Below are 25,942 nucleotides of genomic sequence, written 5' to 3' on the forward strand. Positions count from 1 at the left end.
AACCCCTTGTGTATCGTGATGGTGGTCAGCTTCTTCGACTCACTCGCCAGCTCCTGGGTCATATAAGCTGAGGTCAGGTCCAATTTTCAAAAAAGTTTGTCACCGGATAGCGTCGCAAAGAGGTCCTCCGCTCTCAGTAGCGGGTACTGGTCTTAGAGTGACACCCGATTGATGGTGGCCTTGTAATCACCACATATCCTGACCGACCCATCCGCATGATCGGGCTCGCCCAGTCACTGAATTCGACTGGCGAGGTGATGCCTTCCCTCAGCAGGCGGTCCAATTCGCCTTCTATCTTTTCCCGCATCACGTACGGCACCGCTCTGGCCATGTGGTGTACTGGCCTGGCGTCCGGTTTTATGAGAATCACTACCTTGGCCCCCATGAAAGTGCCGATGCCGGGTTGAAATAATGAGTCAAATTTGTCCAGGATCTGTGAGCATGATACTCGCTCCACAGAGGAAATTGCATTGACATCGCCCCATTTCTAGTTCATGACAGCAAGCCAACTCCTCCCCAGTAGTGCGGAACCATACCCTGGGACAATCCAGAGTGGCAACCTGTTCTCCGAATCTTTGTGGGTCACGACTACAGTGGCTGCCGAGCACCGGAATGATCTGCTTTGTGTAAGTCCGTAGCTGTGCGTCAATCGGCGATAATTTTGGCCTCCTGGCCTTGGAACAGGATATGTGGTGATTACAAGGCCACCATCAATTGTGTGTCACTCCAAGACCAGTACCCGCAACCGAGAGCGGAGGACCTCTTTGCGACGCTATCCGGTGGCAAACTTTTTGCAAAATTGGACCTGACCTCAGCTTACATGACACAGGAGCTGGCGAGTGAGTTGAAGAAGCTGACCACCATCACGACACAAAAGAGGTTGTTTGAGTACAACAGATGTCCGTTCGGGATTCGCTCGGCCGCCGCGATCTTTCAACGCAATATGGAAAGCCTCCTCAAGTCGATTCCAAGGACGGTGGTTTTTCAAGATGACATCCTCATCACGGGTTGCGATACTGAAGAACACCTCCACAACCTGGAGGAGGGTGCTACGCAGACTGGACCGGGTAGGTCTGCAACTGAAAAAGGCGAAGTGCATCTTCCTAGCTCCAGAGGTAGAATTCCTGGGGATGAGGGTAGCAGCAGACAGGATCAGATGTACCGCGTCCAAAACGGAAGCGATCCAGAGAGCACACAGACCCCGTAAACACGACGGATCTGCGTTCGTTCCTGGGGCTCCTGAACTATTTTGGTAACTTTCTTCCCAAATTGAGCACGCTGCCAAAGCCGCTACATGTGCTCCTACGCAAAGGTCGCGATTAGGTCTGGGGGGACAGCCAGAAAAGGGCTTTTGATGGAGCATAACAAATTGCGTGCTCTAACAATCTGTTCAAGCTATATGACCCATGTAAGAAACTTGTTTTAAGGTGCGATGCGTCGTCCTATGGGGTCGGGTGTGTGTTGCAGCATGTCAATGCCAAGGGTCAGTTACCAAGCCGGTAGCTTATGCCTCCAGAAGTCTGTCCCAGGCAGAAAGGGGCTACAGGATGGTAGAAAAGGACACGCTTGCATGTGTATATGCAGTAAAAAAATGCACCAGTACCTGTTTGGCAGGAAATTTGAGCTGGAGACAGATCACAAACCTCTAGCGTCCCTTTTGGCCGACAACAAGACCATAAATGCAAACGCATTGGCCCGCATACAGAGGTGGGCACTCACGTTAGCCGCCTATGACTATACAATTCGGCACAGACTGGGCACTGAAAACTGCGCCGATGCACTCAGCAGGCTCCACTAGCCACCACCGAGGGTGCAACCGAGCATGCTGCTGAGATGGTCATGGCTGTTGAAGCTTTCGAAAGCGAAGGCTCACCCGTGACAGCCCGTCAGATCAAATAGACTGTCTCTAGTCAAGAAATGTGTCCTGAATGGTTGGGCAGCCACGTACAGGGCATGCCCTGAGGAATTTAAACCATTTCACAGGCGCAAGGATGAACTCTCGATTCAGGCCAATTGCCTACTATGTAGTAACCGAGTAGTCAGGCCCCAGATGGGCAGAGAGGTGTTCATCAGAGAACTCCACAATGAGCACCCGGGCATTGTCATGATGAAGGCAATTGCCAGGGCACACGTTTGGTGGCCAGGGATAGATGCAGACTTGGAACTTTGTGTTCGCGGGTGCAACACGTGTGCCCAGCTGGGCAATGCGCCCAGGGAAATCCCCCTTAGCCCCTGGTCCTGGCCCGCCAAGCCATGGTCACGCATCCATGTGGACTACGCAGGTCCTTTCATGGGAAAAATGTTTTTGGTTGTAGTCGACGCCTACTCCAAATGGATCGAGTGTGACATTCTTAATTCAAGCACATCCTCTGCCACGGTAGAAAGTCTACGGGCAATGTTCGCCGCCCATGGTCTACCTGACGTCTTGGTCAGCGACAATGGCCCGTGCTTTACAATCATTGAATTCCAGGACTTCATGGCAGGAAATGGTATCAACCGTGTCAGAACGGCACCGTTCAAGCCGGCCTCAAACGGCTAGGCGGAACGAGCATTGCAGATAATCAAACAGGGGATGCTCAGAATCCAAGGGGGTTCCCTACAAAGCCGCTTATCACGCCTCCTGTTGGCCAATAGACCCCGACCACTCTTGCTCACAGGGGTTCCACCTGCAGAGCTGCTAATGAAAAGGACGCTCAAAACCAGGTTATCCCTTATACACCCCACCATGAAAGAAATTGTTGAGAGCAGGCGCCAGTCACAATGTGACTACCATGACAGGAATGCGAGGGCGCGATGTATTGATGTCAATGACCCTGTCTTTGTCCTCAACTACGCTGCAGGGCCCAAATGGCTCGCAGGAACTGTGATTGCCAAAGAGGGGAATACGATTCTGGTAGTTAAACTTACCAATGGACAAATCTGCCTCAAACACGTGGATCAAACAAAAAAGAGGTTCAGCAACCCCATAGAAGAAGCAGAGGAAGAACACGATGTAGAGTTCACTCCATCACAGGTGACCGAACACCGGAACCAAGTGGAGGAGAGCCCAGTCACTGTGGGCAGTCCGGACAGGCCTGAGGCACCGCAAACAGCAGACACTCAGGCCAGCGCCCAACAACCGGAGCCCCAACTCAGGCGCTCTACAAGGGAGTGTAAACCACCAGAGAGACTTAACCTGTGATCCCAATAAGACTTTGGGGGGGGGGGGGGGTGATGTCATGTATTCAACTGTCATTGTAACCCATGCATAAACTGACCTAAGTTGTACACCATGGGAACATTAACCACTAGGTGGTGAACTTGCGGGAGACACTCCTAACCTGGACTTTCAGGTATAAAAAGGGAAGCTCCACCCACCTTCATCTTCATCACTTCAATGTTGGTGAATAAAGGTTACTGGTCACAGAGTGACCTTCTCTCAAGTATGTGCCTCATGTGCATTTATACTATATAGTAAGGACATATTAATTATGTCAATCATAGACCACAGTAAATCATTAAAATGAACCATCCCAAAGGAGATGATTTCCTCGGAAATCTAACACGAGTAATGAGTCAAAATATCACAAGATTATAATGATCCTAGCTGTACTGTGACAGCCTCGGTTCCCTCCCATGATTGAGTTACCGCCATGTTTCAGTATTTATTGATAGCGGTTCCCGGTACCTGTCCATTAATCTGAAATCTCTCTCACAGCTTTGTCATTAAAGTTCTATTCTCTTCACTCATGTCAAGCCCAACACAGATTGTGGAGTTCAAAGTTTAGAAGATGAAACTTGCATGACTGTGGTTTATCGGCTGATATTAATAGCTTTACAGGACTATAGTTAAGACAGCAAAACTAGTCATTCCCTCTTGTAAAAACACTGGCTATATTTTGCTGGTCAGTCAGTATACTACAGCAGCACGGATGGCAAAGAAATGTCCCCGGAATATCCCAAAACACTGCATGTGGAATGAAATGCACTGGCCCGGATTTTAATTAGGCCTTTGACGGCACAAACAGTCAAGTGCCCCGCAGGTTCCTGCATGTGATGCGAACGCGCAAAAACCTGGAACTTGCAATCGGTCAAGTTTCTACTTGACAGATTGTTCGTATCCGCTGGAAATTGACATTCGCTATCTGGCCAACTACTGCTCAGCGAATACTCACCAAACCCTTACGCCAGGTAAAGGCAGGCATAAGGCTTTCTTTTACCAGTGTATGGATTTAAATATATGTTAAAGTAAAATTTAAAATTATTTAAGCATTCCCTTGCATTTAAAATTAGTTTAGGTTAATTTTGTCCCATTTAAAAATGTTTAAATTTATTTTTCAAAAAATTATTTTAAATGTTTAATTAAATGGTACTTTAATTAATTTTGAACCCGTGATGATTTATTTTTATTTCAGTGTTGTGAAAATGTATTTTATTTTAGGTAATTCCTATTATGCGTATGGCGATTCCATGCATAAATGGCATCCTCGCAAGCATAACAGGAATCCTCCTTTGTCATTGATTGGCCTGGCCCACGTGATTCCATGGACGATGCGAACCGCCTGGGGCCCTGGGATATTTGGGCCTTTACAGAGGCGTCGCCTGCAGGCCCAGGAGCGCAAGTGTTCGAAGGACCAGCGCCATCAGGTTGGTGTGGAGATTTCTTGCGTTTCGGAGGCGGCAAGCCTCCGGCTGCAATTTACACCCCATTGTGTAATTGTTACATGGGTAATCAAACAGCAAGATCCTACAAACAGCAATGAGATGAATGACCAGTCTATCTGTTTTCTGTGGTGCTGGTTGAGGAAGGGAATTGCTTCTGGGAATAGTGCCACCTTTAACATCCACCTGAACCAACAAAATAAGCAGACAGGGCCTCACTTTAATGCCTTATCCAAAGGATGGCACCTGTAACAATGCAATATTCAGTATCCACACTTCAGTAGCAGCTGAGATTATGTGCTCAATTCATGTAGCAGTGGGACTTGAACCTATAAACCTTCTGGCTCAAAGGCAGAGTGCGACCACTGAGCCACAGCTAACGCCAGTAGGTTCTCCTCCTACCACAATTTATTCCTGCTGTTTACCAGAAAGTCCTAGGCTTTATGGATACGGCATGGACACGCTCACAGTACTATCACGTTACCAGAAGTGCTACTGCAGTTATAAATATCCACATACGAGAGTAAGAAAAAAAATATGCAAAATAAAATTGAAAATGAATCATAGTTTACTGCAGATCACAGTTACTACAACAGGCTTCATTATAGGCAGTGTGCCAATTCACCTACAGTCAGAGGCAATCTGATACTGCGGGTTCAAATATGTTCAGTGCTCTGTACAAGACACTCAAACATTAGGAGAGAGTCAGCACCACCATTACAAAATCAGGTCTCGGGTTCAGTGGCGTCACACACCAGTTAGCGATCAGAGTACCTTACTTTTATGGAACGACTCACACCGCCCTGTATCTATTTGCACGATAACGGGACCCAGCGTGACATGAACCGGATATTGGTATCTTGCACAGATGGGCTTCTTAAATCTCACCGAAAACAGATTGAGCAAACACTTGCCAGATACTTTATTTCACAGTAAGGTGAACATAGATATCGGTTATGATTGGACTCACTTAATTCCATCAATACAACTTATCTTCATATAATGACACAAATTAATAAACAAGCCAATCTTCCCCACATCAGTGGGTCATCTTACTTGACTTACACAAGCTAACTTCTAACTGTCTTCTGATCTTGTGTTCGACAAAAACTCAGAATGCCTATGTCTGGTCTCTGTTTTATCCCATGCAACTCCGCAAAGCACGAGTAGCAATTGGAGTCGTTGCATTTAAAACGATCGGTGTTTAGTACAGGCGGGCTGACGGCCAACCTGTGAACTGTCACTGCACTCCACATCAGATTATTGGGATCCTGTCTGTACAGCCTGGCTAGCCTGAGCTAATTATCATTCCATGAGGGATAGAGTTGAAAATCAGGGAAGTTATGTTAAACTTTTATACAACCTTAGTTAAACCACACTGAAGAGTGCTGTGCACAGGTCTGATCTCCATATTTTAAAAAAGGATATAGAGGCACTGGAGAAGGTGCAAAGATTTACATGGATGATACCATAACTGAGGTTATAACTATCAGGAAAGACTGAGCAGGCTAGGGATCGTTTCTCTCGGAAAGAGAAGATGGAGTGGTGACTTGATAGAGGTCTTTAAGATTATGAAAGGTAAGGTAGATGTAAAGAAGAAGTTTCCACTTGTTGAGTGCGGGGAATCCAAAATTAGGAGTCATGAATATAAGATCAATAAGGAACCAATAACTCCAATAAGGAACTCAGGAGGAACTTCTTTACCCAGAGAGTAGTTAGAATGTAGAATACACTACCATGGAGTAGTTGAAGTGAATTGCATCGATGCATTTAAAGGAAAGATAGGTAAACACATGAGGGAGAAAGGTTATGCTGATAGGGTTAGATGAAGTAAGATGGGAGGAAGCTCGCGTGGAGTCAGCATTGACCAGTTGGGCTGAATGGCCTGTGTTTGTGCTGTACATTCGATGCAATCTCGCAGTTTTTTCAGCAGATCGGGGTCAAAGACTTTCCAACACAATGGGTGTGAGGTATTTTTTCGATTATTGAGACAAGCTAACAAAAGGCTTACTGTTTAGTCTTTGAAGAAATAAACTTTCATTGGTACATCAACCACCTTTCACCTAGCTCCCTGGTTATAATAAACTTGCGGGTATATTCTTTGTTGTAAAAGCCCAATATTAAAATTAAGTCTTTTTCCAAATCATTACTGTGAAAAAACGGTCAATGGTTGCTGAAACACGATAATCATAAAGTTACATCTGAAAGGCTTCTCTTTTTTTTAAAAACATGATTCTGTCAAGAACATACAGAATTAATTGAAGCTGCCGGTACCTCGGGATCAAGTATAATGGAATCAAATGGGAAGTTGAGGACTGCAGCACAAAGGCAGTTACAATTCAGTATCCACCGAGTGGCCAGGACGACCATTCTGAGAAAATGAACCGTCACACTGGAAACCTACGTGGTGTTTTGAGGCATCTAACCGTTTGAATATAGATCAGGCTACACTGGGTTTATCTAACCAGCGTCATATCTAGTCCCGGGTGTCCTGAATGCTGACACTGGGCGTAAAAATGAAATTTTAAAAGCGCTCCAATCATTCATCACTTTGACCGACTCAAAATACATCACAAAGATGCGGTCAGACTATCACATTCAGTGCGTTAGTGGCAAGAAAACAAAGTAGCTGCATTTATTATTTCCCAATAAGGAAAAGCCCACTCCAATCCCTGTGTATACTCACTCGGTTCCTTTAGCCGGAGCTGAATAGCAGGACTGTCATTTTTGTCTCGTTTTCCTGTCAGCATCTCCCGCTCCCTCTCTCTGCACTCCTCCTCAATCTGCTTCTCCGCCTGGTTGTAGATCTTCAGGAGTCGTGAGCACAGGATCTGGTGAAGCCGTATGAAGATGTACCAGTTATTGTTCACAAAGAACAGGTTGTACACGTCATCCATGCCCCGCAGCTTCTGCGCTCCCGTGTTGCTGAACATCAGCTTTGGCTTGGACGGGCTGCCGCCGATGCCATTGTGCTTTTTGGTAGCGCCCGTGCTCTCATCAATGTCCATCTCCTCATCCTCCTCGTCCTCCTTCTCGTCCTCCACGTCCGACAGCTCGCCGCGCTGAGCAAACAACAGGTCGGGGATGAAGTGATAAATTATCTGTTTGATTTTGTATTTATCTTCCTTCTGTATCCCAGCCTGCCGCTTGACGTGATGGATGATGAGAGAGGCTGCGTCCTCCATGATCTGCTTGTCCTCGTAAACAAAGGTTAAGTGAGAACCTGATGGCACATGTGCGTGATCTTCGGACGCCTGTTCTTGTCGCTAAACAGCCGCAAATAAACAGAAGGGGCAACATTAGGCATAAATTTATAAAATCACAATAAAATCCTTTCAGTAACTACGGTTTATAAGAGCTGATGTTTAATACATTTCCAGTTTTGTTAATGGATTGATGCACTGTTCATTTTCATAGAAAGAAATAACTTGCATTTATATAGCATCTTTCACAACCTCAGGACGTCCCAAAGTGTTTCACAGCAAATGAAGTACTTTTGAAGAGTAGTCACTGTTGTAATGTAGATAAACGCAGCAGCCAATTTCCATACAAGAGCCCACATACAGCAATAAGATAATGATCAGATCATATGATTTTATTGATGTCGGTAGAGGGGTAACTATTGGCCAAGACATCGGGGAGAACTCCCTTTGCTCTTCTTCGAAACAGTGACATGGGGTCATGTCCACATGAGAGGGCAAATAGGGCCTCACTTTAACATCTCACCCAAAAGATGGCATCTCTGACAGTGCAGAATTCCCTCAGTATTGTACTGGAGGGGCAGCCTAGATTTTGTGCTCAAGTCTCTGGAGTGGGACTTGAAACCGCAACCTTCTGACTCAGAGGTGAGAGTGCTACCCACTGAGCCACAGCTGAGATATATAGATACTTAAATTAGTGCAATTTTGTAATAGATATATGAATCAACCAAATTGAAATTCCGGTGAAAATAACTGGATTCAGAAAAGTTTTACAGTTATGAATAAAGGGTTTCACTCGAATTTGTTACGGTCTCGACGATATTGGCCCACTTGTAAAACAAATCATTAAATCTCACTTGCGATCACTCTGAACTAAATCTGTTCAAGGAGACACCCGTCATGTTGTGCATCTGCAAAACTAATACAGAGTGCAGTTTCTTTCTGCGCGTGATGATTAGGATCAATGATGCACAAACTGCACAAGTGCCCGTCATGAGCCAGGAATGACAACTATGCCAAACTCCAGTGTTTGTGACGGACACACTTAGCAGACACTAGGGGGCGACATCAAGAGGACACAAACACGGCAGTGAAATTATCTGCCAGGAGCTACAGAGAAAATATTTGCTAAGCAATTTTATAGAGCGAGTGCCGAAAGCCTCTGGAAGTAGCTCCCTGCAGGGTACGGCCTAGATCAAGGATGTTTAAGGAACAGCAGGCATGAAATCTCTGCACACTAAGGAAAACACCCTAATGCTCCACTACACCAACCAGTGCAGACTTGGGAATCTCGATGGTTGCTGAACAATTAAGAGAAAACGTCATAAAGCTGTGCAAAGACAGAAGAGGCATCAATAGCATATCATAAGCTGGGGCACTGAAAAAAAATCAGAGCCACTTTCTTTTTTTTAAATCAAAGAATGCGCAAAAATCACATGCTACGCTCCTCCTGCTGAAAGTTCCCTGTTCCTCTTTTGCTGACTAGGTCCCACTCTGCCACTGTCAATTCCTACCCTCTGCAGCCATTTCGGGAAATCGAACTCTACTGCACGCCGGGAGCAGGAACTCAATCTTTTAGAGCAGTAGCAGATAGGAGCGGCAGTAAGGAGTATGCTTGAAGACAGATGGGGGAAACAGAGATGGGGAGCACGACAACACCATGAACTGGAGAAGATCGGACTCATGAACTGGGAAGGGAGGGAGATTAAGGAACAGAGGGGCCTAATGCGCTTCTGCAGCAGCCAGCAATTTCTGGACAAATTGAGAGAAAATCCCTGAAAATTATAGTTGCAATCTTCCAGTAAGCTTGGGCATAACCAAGCAAAGCAGGGTCATGCTTCTCAGTGAATGATGAGCCCAAGAGTCAAACCGATTAGGAACATTAAACAGTTGTATATAAAATTCTGAGGGAGATTGACAATACAAAGTTTGTTTCCCCTGGCTGGAGAGTCTAGAACTAGGGGCCAGAGTCTCAGGATAACAGTTCAGCCTTTAAGACTAAGATGAGGAGGAATTTCTTCACCCAGAGGGTTGTGAATCTCTGGAATTCTCTACCCCAAAGGGCTGGGGATGCCGAGTCGTTGAATATATTCAAGACAGAGATTGACAGATTTTTGGAGTCGGGGGGGGGGAAATCAAAGGATATGGGGATCAGTTGAAAGTTGACATGCAGGTACAGCAGGCGGTGAAGGCGCCATTGGCATGTTGGCCTTCATAGCGAGAGGATTTAAGTATAGGAGCAGGGAGGTCTTACTGCAGTTGTACAGGGCCTTGGTGAAGCCACACCTTGAATATTGTGTGCAGTTTTGGTCTCCTAATCTGAGGAAGGATGTTCTTGCTATTGAGCGAGTGCAGCGAAGGTTCACCAGACTGATTCCCAGGATGGCAGGACTGACATATGAAGAAAGACTGGATCGACTAGGCTTATATTCACTGGAATTTAGAAGAATGAGAGGGGATCTCATAGAAACATATAAAATTCGGACAGGATTGGACAGGTTAGATGCAGGAAGAATGTTCCTGATGTTGGGGAAGTCCAGAACCAGGGGTCACAGTCTAAGGATAAAGGGTAAGCCATTTAGGACTGAGATCAGGAGAAACTTCTTCACTCAGAGAATTGTAAACCTGGAATTCTCTACCACAGAAAGTTGTTGAGGCCAGTTCGTTATATATATTCAAAAGGGAGTTAGATGTGGCCCTTATGGCTAAAGGGATCAAGAGGTATGGAGAGAAAGCAGGAATGGGGTACTAAAGTTGCAAAAATGATCAGCCATGATCATATTGAATGGCGGTGCAGGCTCGAAGGGCATTTGAATGGCCTTCTCCTGCACCTATTTTCTATGTTTCTATCAGGCGACAAAATGGAGTTGAGTTAGAAGATCAGCCGTGATCTTATTGAACGGCAGAACAGGCTCTAGCGGCCGTATAGCCTACTCCTGCTCCTATTTCTGATGTATAAATTTGATAATTTCTACGCACCCCCTCACCACCATTAGTAGGCAAAGGGGTCCCTCCCCACTGCACTTTTGAAATCACCAGTCACAAAGCAGTAAGCACTTCCCCTCCTCTCCCCAAAAACCAAACAAACACCAGTTGCAAGCACACTATACCTCATCATATATGCTCTCTATCTCATTGAGCAAACTTTTGGAGCGCAGAGTTTTGGTGTCGTTCTGTTTGAAGTTGATTCCCTGATGATCAAGAGACTTCAGGTAATACTTCTCGTTCTGCTCCCTCCAAATCTTATTGAAACCTCTTTGTGCTTCTCGCCATTCTTCCTCCTTTGCTTTTAATCTGAAGAGACAAGGCAACAAAAAACATTCTATAAAAAATTTCAAGTTACAATTCATTGTGTGAATGAGACGGGAGCAAATAGAACAAGGAGGGCAAATTAAAAAGTAACTTCGCTAAACTGAGGAGACGGGAAATACTGGGCATTGTTGGAACCTCAAATTAATACACCATGATTCTCCAGAAACCAGTTTCCAATCACAACACTGCTGGAGAGAATCGCCCTAGGCAATGTCACATAGCTCCAAAAGCCAGTTTGAGTGGCACTAGTAGTAGCACTTTGCTGACCTGATTGAAGAGGGAGATCGAAGAAAGAGAACTGAATTAAAGGGGACATTTTAAAGACCAATCTGAAAGTTAAAGTTCAATAGTTCATTAATGCCATATTTTGTCCATCTCCATGTTCAAAATTATTTTTTGAAGGGTAGTCACGTTTCAGAATCAGTACCTAGCACACTATGATTAGCCCTTCCAAATTTCCTTCGCTATTCTCCCCCTCCTCTTCTAAAGATGATGACTGTCAGTACCCATGAAGTGTGGTTCGACGGACACCAACAGTCCTCTAGTACCTCACCCAAGTGACCATTCTTCACGTGCGAGTCTGGACAAGGAGTGACAGTGGGCTTTTTAACCGTTTCAGCGCTATCTTCACTTCACAAACACAAGCCGACTCTGGCCAATTCTTCCTAGAGAGGTCAATGCATACGATCAAGAGTAGAAACCATAGAGCACTTTCTTCCTTCTGCCTGGAGGGTGGTGAGGCCATTTACAGTACAGTATCCACCCCCCCCCCTCTCCCCCCAACCCATCACCTCCTCCACTGGGACTGGTAACCTCAGCACAAAGATTGAGTTTGAGATCATCTGCTCTGTATAACTGAGTACATACTGTCGCCTAGAAATTAGTGTTGGCAATTATCAGCAAACAAATACTTAGTGTATGCAGGACATGCCGATCTCTGCTATGTCAACACATGTGTTAACCTATTTATTTTAGATGGGTTAGTGCTTGCATTACAATAGCAGACAGGAATGTGATGCGAACCTCTTAATATTGCCACCAGCAATTTCTAGGCTCAAGGCATTTATGCATGGAAATAAACTAGCTCCATAGGACGTTCTTGCTATTGAGGGAGTGCAGTGAAAGTTCACCAGACTGATTCCAGGGATGGCTGGACTGACATATGAGGAGAGACAGGATCAACTGGGCCTTTATTCACTGGAGTTTAGAAGGATGAGAGGGGATCTCATAGAAACGTATAAGATTCTGATGGGACTGGACAGGTTAGATGCAGGAAGAATGTTCCCGATGTTGGGGAAGTCCAGAACCAGGGAACATAGTTTTAGGATAAGAGGCAGGCCATTTAGGACTGAGATGAGGAGAAACTTCTTCACTCAGAGAGTTGTTAACCTATGGAATTCCCTGCCGCAGAGAGTTATTAATGCCAGTTCATTGGATATATTCAAGAGGGAGTTAGATGTGGCCCTTACGGCTAAGGGGATCAAGGGGGATGGAGAGAAAGGAGGAAAAGGGTACTGAGGGAATGATCAGCCACGATCTTATTGAATGGCGGTGCAGGCTCGAAGGGCCGAATGGCCTACTCTTGCACCTATTTTCTATGTTTCTATACAGTATAGAAACTGTTGCAAAGATATCTGTAGTAATTGTATCTTATGCAACTACCGTGCCAAATATATACAATGCTAATATATATTATAACAATTGTTTCCTTAAAAGATTTCAATATATGAGTACATTTTTTATATATACACTTTTATAATAGAGAGCCAGAATAAATCTACCTTTTCAGCACAATGGGGACTGCTACTGCAGGGTTCTTTTTCAGGCCGTCAAGAATGTCCGCAGCCTTGTCTGAATATATCCTCTGAATGGCCTTACGGTGAATGACTTCTGAAGTGCCTCCAAGGGTGTTATCCAAACGAAATTTAGCTTGGTCTTCCGCTGACATTCGTGACAGCTTCTTCTGAACAGTCTCCAGGACACGGATCGTTGCTAGGTTCGTTTCCAAGACAACGTCGAGCTGTGCCAAAAAATCCAAGAACAAGCAACTTGTTTTTTTTCCCCCGAATTGCAGCCAGCGAAGTTTTCAATTTCTATATAAGAAAAGCTAAGGAACTTATGAAATTACAAAGTCGAACATCAAATTCTCAACGTTCACTTTGCGTCGGAGACCAGCTGCACGGGGATAACAAAGCATCGTACGGCCCACGTGATATGTTACTGGGGCAGAGGGAGTGCTTAGTGGGACAGGAAGGGTGTGGCGAAATGTTGTTTAAAAGTGAAGCTCAAATGAGCGTGTCTTGCACAACAACAGTTACTTGCATTTATATAGCACCTTGAACATAACAAAACGCCCCAATGCGCTTCACAAGAGCGTTATCAATCAAAATTTGACACTGTGCCACAGGAGGAGATATCAGGAAAGATAAGAGGTTATTTTAAGGCGCATCTTAAAGGGTAATTCGAGGCGGAGAGGTTTAGAGAGTGAATTCCAGAGTTTAGGGCCTCGGCAGCTGTAAACACGGCTGCCAATTGTGGAGTGGTTAAAATCGAAGATGTACAAGAGGCCAGAATTGAAGGAGCGCAGATATCTTGGGGGATTGTGGGGCTGGAGCAGGTTACAGAGGTGGGGAGGGGCGAGGCCATGGAAGGATTTGAAAACAAGGATGAGAATTTTCAAATTGGGGCACTACCGGACCAATGTAGGTTAGCGAGTACGGCGGGTGATGGATGAACGGGACTTGGTGCGAGTTAAGACCTAGGCAGTAGAGATTTGGATGAACACAAGGTTATGGTAGGGCGGAAAATGGAAAGAAAAAAAATGAAAAACAGTTACTAAGAGGCTAGTTATGGAGTGGAGTTAGAAGAGGTCTGTGAGCAAGCTTCGGCTCACTCTATAAGGGAACAGTATGGGAACTGAAGGGGGTGGGGGAAGGAAGGAGAAAAACAAATCATATTTTCCTTTGTTAAAAAGATTCCATCTTTTCAATACTGAATTAAAGAGATAAAAATATCACAATAATAACAACTAAAATGGGATTAAATTTTAATGGATGAGAGTATGGAAGCAAATTTTTTTTAAAGAATTATAGCTGGAGTATTGGGTCAAAATATCTGAGAAAGGCCCCAGGTACAATATCAACTGATTATTCCAAATCTAATACTGATATTACACATGATCTAGAGTGTGTGAATCACAAATAGTTAGTCGGAGCACAGTAATTACACCTGATCCTGATACAGTGTACAACAATAACATTAGAGTGTGGGACAGAAGTTACAACTGATAAGTCACGCAGCAGGTCCTAAACAGTGAAACCTAACCCAGCATCTGTGAGTTGTGCTTAACACAGGCAAATGCAGCTTCTTGTCTAAATATTGCAGACTGTATGTGTGCATGTGGATTTTCAGTTCAATCTGTGTACAACAAAAATAACTAGAGCTTTTTGCACATAGCTCAATTTTCTGCATTAAGGGGCGGACCTTCCGGTTTTCGCCCCGGAGCGGCGGCAATGGCGGCGGTGAGATGTTCTGGGCAGGCGGTCAGCCTCCAGTGCCCCGCGGGGTTTTCGGGACCGGTTTTGCGGCGGCACAGAGCAGCACCGCCCGGAAGAGCTGCGCCAATGTACAATGCCCCTGGTTGAGACACCGGCACGCTTTTTGATCCCCCGCCCGACCCGTACGCCCCACAGTGACGGCCTGGGAAAATGGGCGGTCCAACCTATACCAACTGCAGAGAGCAAGTAATGCCGTTCCAAGGTAAATGTGATTGTTTTTTCTTTATTTTATTTTTATGATTTATGTTGCGGTGGCGTGGGCAATGTATTGGGAATGTTTTTGTGGGTTTTTTTTTTCAGGTTTTATTTTCTCCCCAGGCGTCTCTTGGAGCGCTCCCAAGCCGACTCTTTAGCTCGGGAGTTTCCCATGCTAACGCCTAAGAGAGGTGTACAATGCCTCCCTTAGCGCTGCACCCCAGACTTGGGGCCCAGCTGCCCAATTTCTGAGGCGCAAACTGTTCCCGGGCGCAAACCTCACCGCCCCACCGCCATTACCGCCCCGAAATCATCAAAGCCGAAAATCCAGCCGTAAGATCCAAGTCACTAACCATTACATGCATTTCATAGGAACATTAGGAGCTATTCAGTCCCTCGAGCCTGCTCTGCCATTCAATTCGACTCCATTTACCCACCTTAGCTTCATATCCCTAGTTACCCAACAAAAATCTATCGATCTCAGTCAGAGCCCGATTTCCGAGCATCTTCAGACTTTTGAGGGAAGAGAGTTCCAAATTTCCACTACCCTTTATGTGGAAAAATTACTTCCTGATTTTGCTCCTAAATGGCCGAGCTCCGATTTTACGTCCAACTATAAGCTGCGCGGTCATGCGGATCTCTGCCAGACCCGCACAGCCTGGGACTGGTTTTCTCAATGTAAAGTTTTGCACCGCATGAAACTATGAATGGGCTGCACAGACCCTTAAAGGGTTGCGCTCTCAAAAAAATTAAGAGGAAACATTGATTATTTTCTGGATTCCTCCACCAGAAGAAATAGTTTCTCCGCATCTACCCCATCGAATCCTTTTTCACATTTTAAACACCTGGATCAGATCATTTTGAGGTGTGTAAAATTATGAGGGGCCTAGACAGAGTGGATAGGGAGGACCTATTTCCCTTAGCAGAGGAGGCATAGATTTAAAGTAGTTGGTGGAAGGATTAGTGGGGAGATGAGGAAACATTTCTTCACCCAGAAGGGGGTGGGAGTCTGGAACTCACGGCCTGAGAGGGTGGTAGAGGCAGACACCCTCATCACATTTAAAAGGTACTTGGATGTGCATTTAATGAACCATAACCTACAGGGCTACGGACCAAGAGCTGGAAGGTGGGATTTGGCTGGGTAACTCTTTTTCGACCGGCACGGACACAATGGGCCAAACTGGATTCCTTCTGTGTTGTAATTTTTCTATGATTCTATGATCACCCCTCAATCTTCTATACTCAACACCAAGTGCTCTGAATTCAATGGTGTGCAGCATGTGCAGATCTCAGGCAAAAGTAAGTGATCAGTCATGGACCCACTATTTAATTCTAACTGAACAAATAGGAAGAAACATTTTGGCACAGAAACGTTACCTATCTTCAAAGTGTTAATCAGCTAATAGCAAATTAGTATGCGTGGTTATCACGGACCAGAGGCTAGTTACCCATGAGGCAAGTCAAGACACTAACCTCTGGTTAATGACTGGCATCAGATCTGCATCATTTCTCAGATTCTATTTTATTTTCTGTTGCTGCCTGGGATGTTATTTTTTTTAATGTTAACGGCTCAATGCAGAAAGAAAACGGAATCAGTGAGTAAAGCAATTGCTCACCAATTGAGCAATCTTGATACAAGATTTATTTCAATACATAAATGTGTAGATTCGGAAGTGAGCACAAGGTGGCACAGTGGTTTATATCTTGCAGTTCCAAACCATAGGTCTACCCATCATTAATATGCACTAGCTGCACTGTAATGGGTTACACTCTCGCAAAAGCCCAATGGCCATTTCATGGTGTGGGGTGCAAGTGTGTGTGTGTCCCCACATGTCTGTTCTGGAGGTCTGCTTACCTCAAACCTCTCGTCTTCACACCTGTAAATGTGCTCTTCATACTGTGTTTTCTTTGAGCTGACAAAGGTAGAGTCTTCAGACCAGGAGGGGAAGGACACCCACGTATCATTCAGAACCTGTAGTAAAAGTATCGGTAATAGTTCAACAAAGAGATAAATAAGCATGGTCAATCTGTAAAGACTCGATGATTCTACCAATGCCCATGCATATGCTGGCTATGTCGCTGTGTGTGACGAGGCTCAATGCAAACAGTGAAACTTGTCACCTCTAAAACGTACATGAATCACGAGTTTCAGACTCCTACACCACTCAGTCTGTTTTGAGTTCATGCTAATATTTTGCGATGACTAGTTGTGTGGGGAATGCAACGTTAACCTTCAGCATAACTTTATTCTTTGTGGTCAGTGACTAGACTCATACAACCCATTGATCATCTAGCGGCTACCGATAGGAAACGTTCCGGCAACAAAGTTATCTGGAAGTGTATTAATACTCAACACCAGCAATTCTCTCACTGGAAAAACAAACACCATGCCCAACCTCCGAGTCACCCACACGACCATTACGAGCGAAGTCAGAGGTTAGGCTCAAAGTGAGTTGCCGGTTCGGCCATCTAGGACAGTGCTGGACATATTCAGCTACATCGCAGTTTAGCCTTCAGTGAAATAATTTCATAAAACCGTCCTTACCTCTTTGCAAAGGGGAGTTCTGCCGGTACACTTGGGCTGCTGGAAGCTTTTGGGCAGTGCTCGATAACTTGATCCAAGTCGTTTACAAGAAGCATAATCGATTTCCATTGCTATACCCTCTGTAGCTCTCTCCTTAGGAAATGCCTCAATGTGGGAGGACTCCTTATAACCCAGGAAATTCTTAAACCAGACGAAGAGCTCAGGAAACTTTCTGCAAGATAGCATGGAGAATTCAAATAGTAAGTTCAGTCCTTTTCCTTTCTGGTTTGATGTTCAATCTAGTCTACAGGATGACTTGTCCTCCAACTTTTCCTTTGCTCTCTGTAGGGGAAGTAGACACAAATGGAGGTTCTCGGGCTCAAACCCATGTCCTCACCACCCGGTACAGAAATGCACAGGTCTGAAAATGTGCTTCCCGCTAACTAAAAACTCTACAATATACCTGCGTGCTACATTTACACACGTAACTAAATGCTGACAAGTTGCATAACGCAGACTGCATAAAACTAAGGCCAGGGTGTACACGAACTGGCAGATAACAAAGTCTGTTATTTGGAAACAAATATACTGTAGATCTGATTTTGCTTTCTTGAACCTCCTGAATCAAAATGCTAAACCACTATCGGTGTGCCGGCCTCTTCTTATAGAGAAAAGTGAACCGTTATTTTTAATGGGCCCACTAAGTAGCCATTTGTTGCTGAGTGACTTGTGTAACACTACAAGGACAAGCAGCAGAAATTAAGCTTTGCCCAAGTTATACAGCATGCTATCAGCAGTAAGTTAGAGGGCCTACCGTAACTACTAGTGCAGCCTGCTTGTTAACTGAAGGCACAAAACACAAGAACAGGTATTTAATATTTAGTGTTACAAGGCACGGGGCGAATTTTCGGCTCCTCTCCGCTCCGTTTTTTGCCTTGGAGCGGCAGCAATGGCATGGTGAGGTGCTCTGGACGGGCAGTCGGCCTCCAGCACCCTGTAGCGATCCTTGGGTCCGGTTTTGAGGCAGAGCGGAGCAGCACCACCCTAGTTGCGACACCGGCGCAAGTTTTGACTTCAGCCTGACCTGTACGCCTCGCAGTGAACGCCTGGGAAATCAGACGGTGCAACGACACCGACAGCAGAGAGGCAAGTAATGGACTCCTAAGGTAAGATTGTTTTTCCTTTTAAATTTTGGGGATTTGTGTTGTACTGGCTTGGGCAATGTTTTGGGAATGTTTTTTGTGGCTTTTTAAAAAAAAAATGCCCCTGCCCCCCCCCACCAGGCGTCTCTTGGAGCACTCCCAGCCCGGCTCTTTACCCCGGGAGTTTCCCATGCTATCGCCCAAGAGAGATGTACAAAGCCTCCCTTAGCGCCGCGCCCCGACTCAGGGCCCAGCTGCACAATGTTACTGACTGGGGCGCAAACTATTCCCGGGCGCAAACTTTACCGCCCCACTGCCATTATGTCCCTAAAAACATCAAAGCCGAAAATCCAGCCCTGTCACATTTTTTCTTGTAAGATACTTGTGTTTCTTCTCAGTTTGAAAGAGTAATTCTTGCGTTAACCAGCAACATCTCCAACTGGTTACTTTGACCGCCGGTAATCATTTTTTAAAGCTCCATATTACGAAACCCACTGGGTGGGCTTCTGTGTACGAATGGAAACGTCCAATCTCCGTGGGTTCATTTGTAAGTCGCATCATTATCTGCAAACATTCTGATTAGTTAGGACCATGTTAACCTCTCTTAAATGAGGCTGATTATATTACCCCAGTAATTCCAAGCATGGTGCAGGCACCAGTCATTGCAGTGAACAGGCAAGGGCCTGCAGATCCCCTTTACCTCAGTTTGTGATCTCAGGCCATTAAAGTAAGAGGGAAAGGCAGAGCACAGGTCAGACCGTTACTAGAAGCAGCTCTCATGCACCTCTTAATGACCAGTTACCAAACAAACACATTCTCAACACACACACACTGCAAATTTTTATGACTGATCAAGTTTTTGAAAATGACAATTGCTCCCATGGGTTACTACTCAATGCTCAGTTTCCAATTTAGCATTTAATGTTCAAGTTTCCTGCATTATATAACATTATTGCCTGGAAATTGTTATGCTGCATTGTTGAATCAGAGAAATACATTGAACTATCGGTATTGACAATAAAACTGCTGCAATGAATTCTTCATTTGTTTTGCATTAAAATTCTGCTGCAGTTTTCAATGGTTGAAACACCATGCCCAAAAACCACACCCAAACACCTCACCCTCTCTCAGTGCTTGCTTACCCCAGGAAAGGAAACACAAGCTGGACCAGCTCCGCACGGGAGATCACCTCCTGGTTAAAAATGACAAGGCAGCGTAGGAAGTTCTCATATGCCTCTGCACTCCGCAGAGCTTTTCGAACCTAAAACCAGACAAATATTTTATTGAGCTTTTCTTTCCTTCAATCCATAACGTGAATGGTATTTATATCTAAAGCAGAAGCCTGAGGACCTTGTTAGTACAGTAAGAGCGAGTGCGTCTCGCCAATGCAGCAAACAGCCATATGCTCCATTTACTTGGCTGGTGTTCGCCTTCCCCAATACACATTTAAATCTCGTTCAGCTAGGGGCCAAGTTTGCTGAGGGGCGGGAGGGGGGTTAACAATAGGGGCTGTTTAGTAAAAGTCTACCAACATCCTTGGAAACTCCCAAATGCTTGAAGTGCATTGATATATTATGAAATATTGGAACGGTACAGTTCAAAAGCTGTATATTTCTTCATTTTCAATAGAAACACCTTGTGCGTCAATCAGAAAGTTCACCAAACACATAAGAATCATAGAATAGTTCAGCACAATAGGAGGCCATTCGGCTCAATGAGTCTGAGCCAGCTTTTTCGAAGAGCAATCCAGCTGGTCTCCACTCTTCCCCCATATCCCTGAAATGTTTGCGCCTTCAAGTAATTATCCAATTCCCTTTTGAAGGCTACTATTGAATCTGTTTCCACCATCCTATCAGGCAGTGCATTCCAAATATCAAACTCAATGTAATTCCTTTCCTCCCCCTGCAAACCCTTTCTTTTTAAACTGATTCCTACCCAAAAAAAAACGTTTCATGCAGGCATTAACTTATGTCAAACAGAAAAGATCTGGCAGGATGATTAACCCGGCAGTTTGGACATTGCTTCACTGTTGTTCATACGAGTGTGGATCAGTATCATTCCCAACCCTTGGTACAGATCCAGTGTTAAACACTGGTCAGCACATCCTGAGGGTGTCTCCGACCTGCACAAACCAACGTAGTTCCTTCACACCGCAAGCATGATCCTGAGCTTCCGGTCGCTTGCCATTTTAATTTCCGCACCACTCCCACTCTGACCTCTCCGTCCTCGGCCTCCTACACTGTTCGAATGAAGCTCAATGGAAGCTCGAGGAGCAGCACCTCATCTTTTGATTAGACACTTTACAATCTTCTGGACTCAACATTGAGCTCAACAATTTCAGATCATAACCACCACTCCCATTTTTTCAGACAGGTTCTGATGCTGCCATTTACACCTCTTCTTTCGTTACTTGTCCCATTACCAATCCCTTTTGCCTTGCACCATCATCACTTCTTCTTTTAATCACTCCTGCCTTCCATCCTATCAGACTTTCCCTTTTGAGCCTTCCACCCGTCCCTCCACTCTATGTGCTTAACTGTTACATCTCTAACTTTTTCCCGTTCTGACGAAAGGTCATCGAGTTGAAACATTAACGCGGTTTCTCTCTCCACAGATTCTACCCGACCTGCTGAGTATTTCCAGCATTTTCTGTTTTTATATCTCCTTCACGAGTAGGAGAAACAGCAATCGATATTTTAGGAGATGGCAAGACAAAGAAAGGGTACTTTTAAAAATACTTTACAACTTAATTTACCACAATCAAATAGTCCCTAGGCCACAAGCTTTTTCAGAGAATATAGCTTTGTTTTAACACATTAGAGGCTTGAAAAGCCTGTGTTTATAGCAGGTGCTCACAATGAGGAAAGACTTGGAAAAAGAGGCTGCACTCAATTGCCTTTTTAATGCGCTGATTTTGAATCAAGCTCACTCACCTTATCAAAGAATAAGGTCTCTGCTCCAGCTCCATGCTTACTGACCTCAGCCAGGGACTGGTCTTTCAATCCCAACATCTTTGGTTTCTTCTACAAAACAGGCAAGAGAAGAAAAAATAGGTTGTGATCACTGACGACACTTGGCTAATGTAAATGATCTTCTGAACGATTGCAAAGTGAAGATGTGAGCATGCACCTGAGCAACACTGGACTGGACTTACATTACTATGATAGTTTACCATGCAAACTCCAGCAACTTAACACCATTACATATTCCTTCACCTCCACAACTGTCCCTGACCGAGAGAGCAAGGAGGCAGCCTGTTCAAGTTAGCGCTCCCTTTTATTCCCTTCTTTAAACAGTTCACCGAAGATCAGGAGCTCGCCATATAAGGAGCTGCGCCCACAAGCCCACCTTTGACTAGACCTAGCCAGCAGGTTCCCAAATAGTATTGCATAGAAACATAGAAAATAGGTGCAGGAGTAGGCCATTCGGCCCTTCGAGCCTGCACCACCATTCAATATGATCATGGCTGATCATGCAACTTCTCCTGCTTTCTCTCCATACCCCTTGATCCCTTTAGCCGTAAGGGCCACATCTAACTCCCTTTTGAATACATCTAACGAACTGGCCTCAACAACTTTCGGTGGTAGCGAATTCCACAGGTTCACAATTCTGAGTGAAGAAGTTTCTCCTCATCTCGGTCCTAAATGGCTTACCCATGTTTTTATTGCCTTCATCTGCAGAACTAGTAAACGTTGCTGCTCTCCCAGGATTACCAATTAAAAATCTTATAAACTGCTTCTAAAACGCAAGTATTACACTTACAACCTGGGCTCCCAGTTTTTATATCAGAGAAAACCACAAATTAAGGGATTTAAAAAAGGTTTCAAAAGATATCTCAACTAGACAGCCATTTACATCTATAACTGTTAATGGACTATGTCACATCTACAAACCCAAGGATAACATAAACTATGTTTGTCACACTTTGGCGCATAAAATAATGATAGGCAGTCATTTCATGCAGGTGTCTTCTGACCTGGAACGAATTTACAAGCATCTGCCAATCTACAAACTTCCCTTACCAACTTTTAACTGACCTGATTGCTGTAAATAGGTATACAAATCAGATTTTATGGCCCTAAATTACTGCCCCTGGGCCATATCTGACCCGCAAGCACTGCCAATCCAGGACACAAAGCCCAGGCAACTCAGTTCTATTTGTGGTTTTATTTCTTACTTGTTGGCTTGTCCTATTTGTATTTCCTGGGCCTGGAAGTTTGGAAAGAGCTGTTCTTAGTGCTAGTGCCTCATTAGTGGATAGATCCTAAACCAAAGCATCAAAACCTATTAGTACTGGTAGCTTGAGATATGCAAGTTAATAAGAACATTAAATTTTATATGGGCCCGCAAGACTCCATGACATGCATCTAAGTGTCCCACAAACACAAAACGTCTTGAATACGCTTCCTTTTAGGAACAGGGCAAATTAAAAACATCTACACCGTAGCAGCAGGATAATACAGTGCTCAGTATAACGGTCCTATCCTTAGAAAAAGGACATCATCGGATTTACCATCAGCAACAGCACAGGGTTGCTACTAAACTACACAGTATCAATCTCCCACAAGATACCACAAGCACATTAAGCAAACATTGAATTTAGAAATCATGCAAAAGCATCTCAGGCTCATCATTGCTCCACCAAACTTTTCTCCGCATCAACACCTTACTTTGATTACGCCTCCGTGAAGTCCTGTGGAATGTTCGTCTTTGTTAAATGCGCTACATAAATGCATGCAACGAAGTGATTATCTGCACGCACGGTCAAACCCTTTCTGCGCATGCGCCGTACCCCACCGTGCAGTCAGCGAGGTTCCGCGCTTTGTTCAGCTGTGTGGATCAAGGCCCCAGAGAAGCTTGGATTGAAAGGGGAGACTGGGGAAGAGAGGGAGAGAGTGTGGAGGAAAGAAGGGGTAGGTGGGGAGAGAGGGCAAGCGCGGGGGGGAGACGGGGAGGGCGAGCGCGGGGCGAAAGACGGGGAGGGCGAGCGCGGGGCGGGAGGGACGGGCAGGGCGAGCGCGGGGGGGGGGGGGGAGACGGGGAGGGCGAGCGCGGGGCGGGAGGGACGGGCAGGGCGAGCGCGGGGGGGGGGGGAAGACGGGGAGGGCGAGCGCGGGGGGTAGACGAGGAGGGCGAGCGCGGGGGGGAGACGAGGAGGGCAAGCGCGGGGGGGGAGACGGGGAGGGCGAGCGCGGGGGGGGGTGGGCGAGCGCGGGGGGAGACGGGGAGGGCGAGCGCGAGCGCGGGGGGAGACGGGGAGGGCGAGCGCGGGGGGGAGACGGGGAGGGCGAGCGCGGGGGTGAAGACGAGTGGGGGGGGGGGGGGAGAGAAGACGGGCAGGGCGAGCGCGGGGGGGGGGGAAGAGAGCGAGCGGGGGGAGAGACGGGGAGGGCGAGCGCGGGGGTGGGGGGAGGGAGGGCGAGCGCGGGGGGAGAGACGGGGAGGGCGAGCGCGGGGGGGGGGGGGGAGACGGGGCGGGCGAGTGCACGCGGGGGGGGGGGGGGGAGGGCGAGCGCGGGGGTGGGGGGGACGGGGATGGGGAGGGTGAGTGCGGTGGGGAGTTGATGGGGAGGGCGAGTGCGGTGGGGAGGAGACGGGGAGGGCGAGCACGGTGGGGGGGGGAAGGGGGGAGACGGGGAGAGAGAGAGAGACCAATGCGGAGAGAGAGAGAGACGGAGAGGGAGAAGGGGTCACCGGGAGAGAGAGGGACTTGGGAGAGAGAGAGACAGAAGGGGTGGGGGAAGAGATCGGAAGGAGGGAGTGCCGAGAGGAGATCAGCAAATTGTTGGGGGGGAGGGGCGTAAAGGATACAGAGTGCACAGTGAGGATGGTGGAAGAATGTGATCCAGTTCTAAAGTGGGGACGGAGGGAGGTTTGAGAGCAAGAACGTGATCTAGATGGTAAGACTGAATGAAATCTGAAGTCACGACACTGTTAACAATCCGTGACCCATACACAATGCCCCATAGATTGCAGGGGAGGGGGGGGCCGGAGGAAAGAGAAGGTCATGAATCCATGGGAGAGGACCCGGTCAGGCGGAGAGTGTTAGGCACTTTGGCAGTGGGGGCAGGAACTTCTTTGGGAGGGTGGGAGAAGGTCTTAACCCGTGAGAGTGAGCCCTGTCTGTTCCAAGTGAGCTCTGTTCTGTCTGGAGTCGGCAGTCAGAATGGCTCGAATTGCACTTTTCAAAGAGAAACTGCTGGGTGCACCTTATCCTCCAAGGGAACCAATCAGCAATTAGGACTTGTCATCAACGATGCCCAATCAGAGTTTTAGGTGTTACAAATCAACATGTCCTTGTTATTACTGGACTCTTGCAACTTCTGCATTGGAGTGTGAAAGAAGGCGCTTGTCCACAGACCTGCAAGCCCCTGCCTAGCTACACAGCAGTTAGCCTGTACTTACTTTGACAGGCGGAGTGGCTCCTGTGCCCGAGTGACGACGGATCTGACAGCCATTCTGATTGCTTCTTTGCTTGTTGTTGTTCAGCTGCGGCTTCTTCACTGTGCCGCCATGATCATTCCTCACCGAGTCAGCTTTCTCGGCTGTCGTCTTACTCAGCAGCTGCGGAGTAGAGAATACCTTCGGTTAGAAGCTCAAAGTACCACACATCAGAAAGATCAAACAACTGAAGGGCGCACATGCATACTTATCCAGATGACCACGTTGAGGAAACAGCACATGTTCTACTTTGCAGCAAGTAACAGCTTTAAGTACTCAGCTCAGATCTAGGGGAGGCCTTCTCCACCTTCCACTTACATGGGCTAACAGGACAAGACAGCTAAAACTCACCAGCGACCTTCACAGAAATACATGCACAACAATTATTGCCGGAAGCCTCATTTAAGTGGACTGGGATTGGGGTCAAGGAGGGGTGGGGGAGTCATGGGGGAGGAGGGGTGGGGGAGTCATGGGGGAGGAGGGGTGGGGGAGGAGGGGTGGGGGAGTCATGGGGGAGGAGGGGGCTGTCAGGGTGAGGTGGGAAATCATGGGGGGATAGTCATGGGGGGGAGGAGTCATGCGGGGGGTGGGGGGGGGGAAGAGAGGAGTCATGGGGGAGGGGAGAGGAGTCATGGGGGAGGGGAGAAGAGTCATGGGGGAGGGGAGAAGAGTCATGGGGGAGGGGAGAAGAGTCATGGGGGAGGGGAGAAGAGTCATGGGGGAGGGGAGAAGAGTCATGGGGGAGGGGAGAAGAGTCATGGGGGAGGGGAGAAGAGTCATGGGGGAGGGGAGAAGAGTCATGGGGGAGGGGAGAAGAGTCATGGGGGAGGGGAGAAGAGTCATGGGGGAGGGGAGAAGAGTCATGGGGGAGGGGAGAAGAGTCATGGGGGAGGGGAGAAGAGTCATGGGGGAGGGGAGAAGAGTCATGGG

At 46.5% G+C, this 25,942-nt stretch overlaps 1 protein-coding gene across 3 annotated transcripts in view; it reads right to left on the minus strand.

Moving 5' to 3' along the window:
• Window positions 1-25,942, minus strand: part of sin3aa (SIN3 transcription regulator family member Aa) — a 142,763-nt gene that overhangs the window by 30,959 nt on the left and 85,862 nt on the right. For 2 of the 3 annotated variants that reach the window (XM_070865133.1, XM_070865132.1), the window contains 9 exons: window positions 24,977-25,135; window positions 22,749-22,835; window positions 21,505-21,594; window positions 19,714-19,832; window positions 17,451-17,661; window positions 16,761-16,877; window positions 12,935-13,173; window positions 10,952-11,135; window positions 7,328-7,907 (listed from right to left, as the gene is read on the minus strand). In XM_070865133.1, the coding sequence (XP_070721234.1) occupies window positions 7,328-7,907; window positions 10,952-11,135; window positions 12,935-13,173; window positions 16,761-16,877; window positions 17,451-17,661; window positions 19,714-19,832; window positions 21,505-21,594; window positions 22,749-22,835; window positions 24,977-25,135 (1,786 nt within the window). The remainder of the gene's footprint in view (window positions 1-7,327; window positions 7,908-10,951; window positions 11,136-12,934; window positions 13,174-16,760; window positions 16,878-17,450; window positions 17,662-19,713; window positions 19,833-21,504; window positions 21,595-22,748; window positions 22,836-24,976; window positions 25,136-25,942) is intronic. The other variant, XM_070865134.1, reaches the window with a different exon arrangement.

This window comes from Pristiophorus japonicus, chromosome 21, assembly GCF_044704955.1.
Source record: "Pristiophorus japonicus isolate sPriJap1 chromosome 21, sPriJap1.hap1, whole genome shotgun sequence".
Lineage (NCBI taxonomy): Eukaryota > Metazoa > Chordata > Chondrichthyes > Pristiophoridae > Pristiophorus > Pristiophorus japonicus.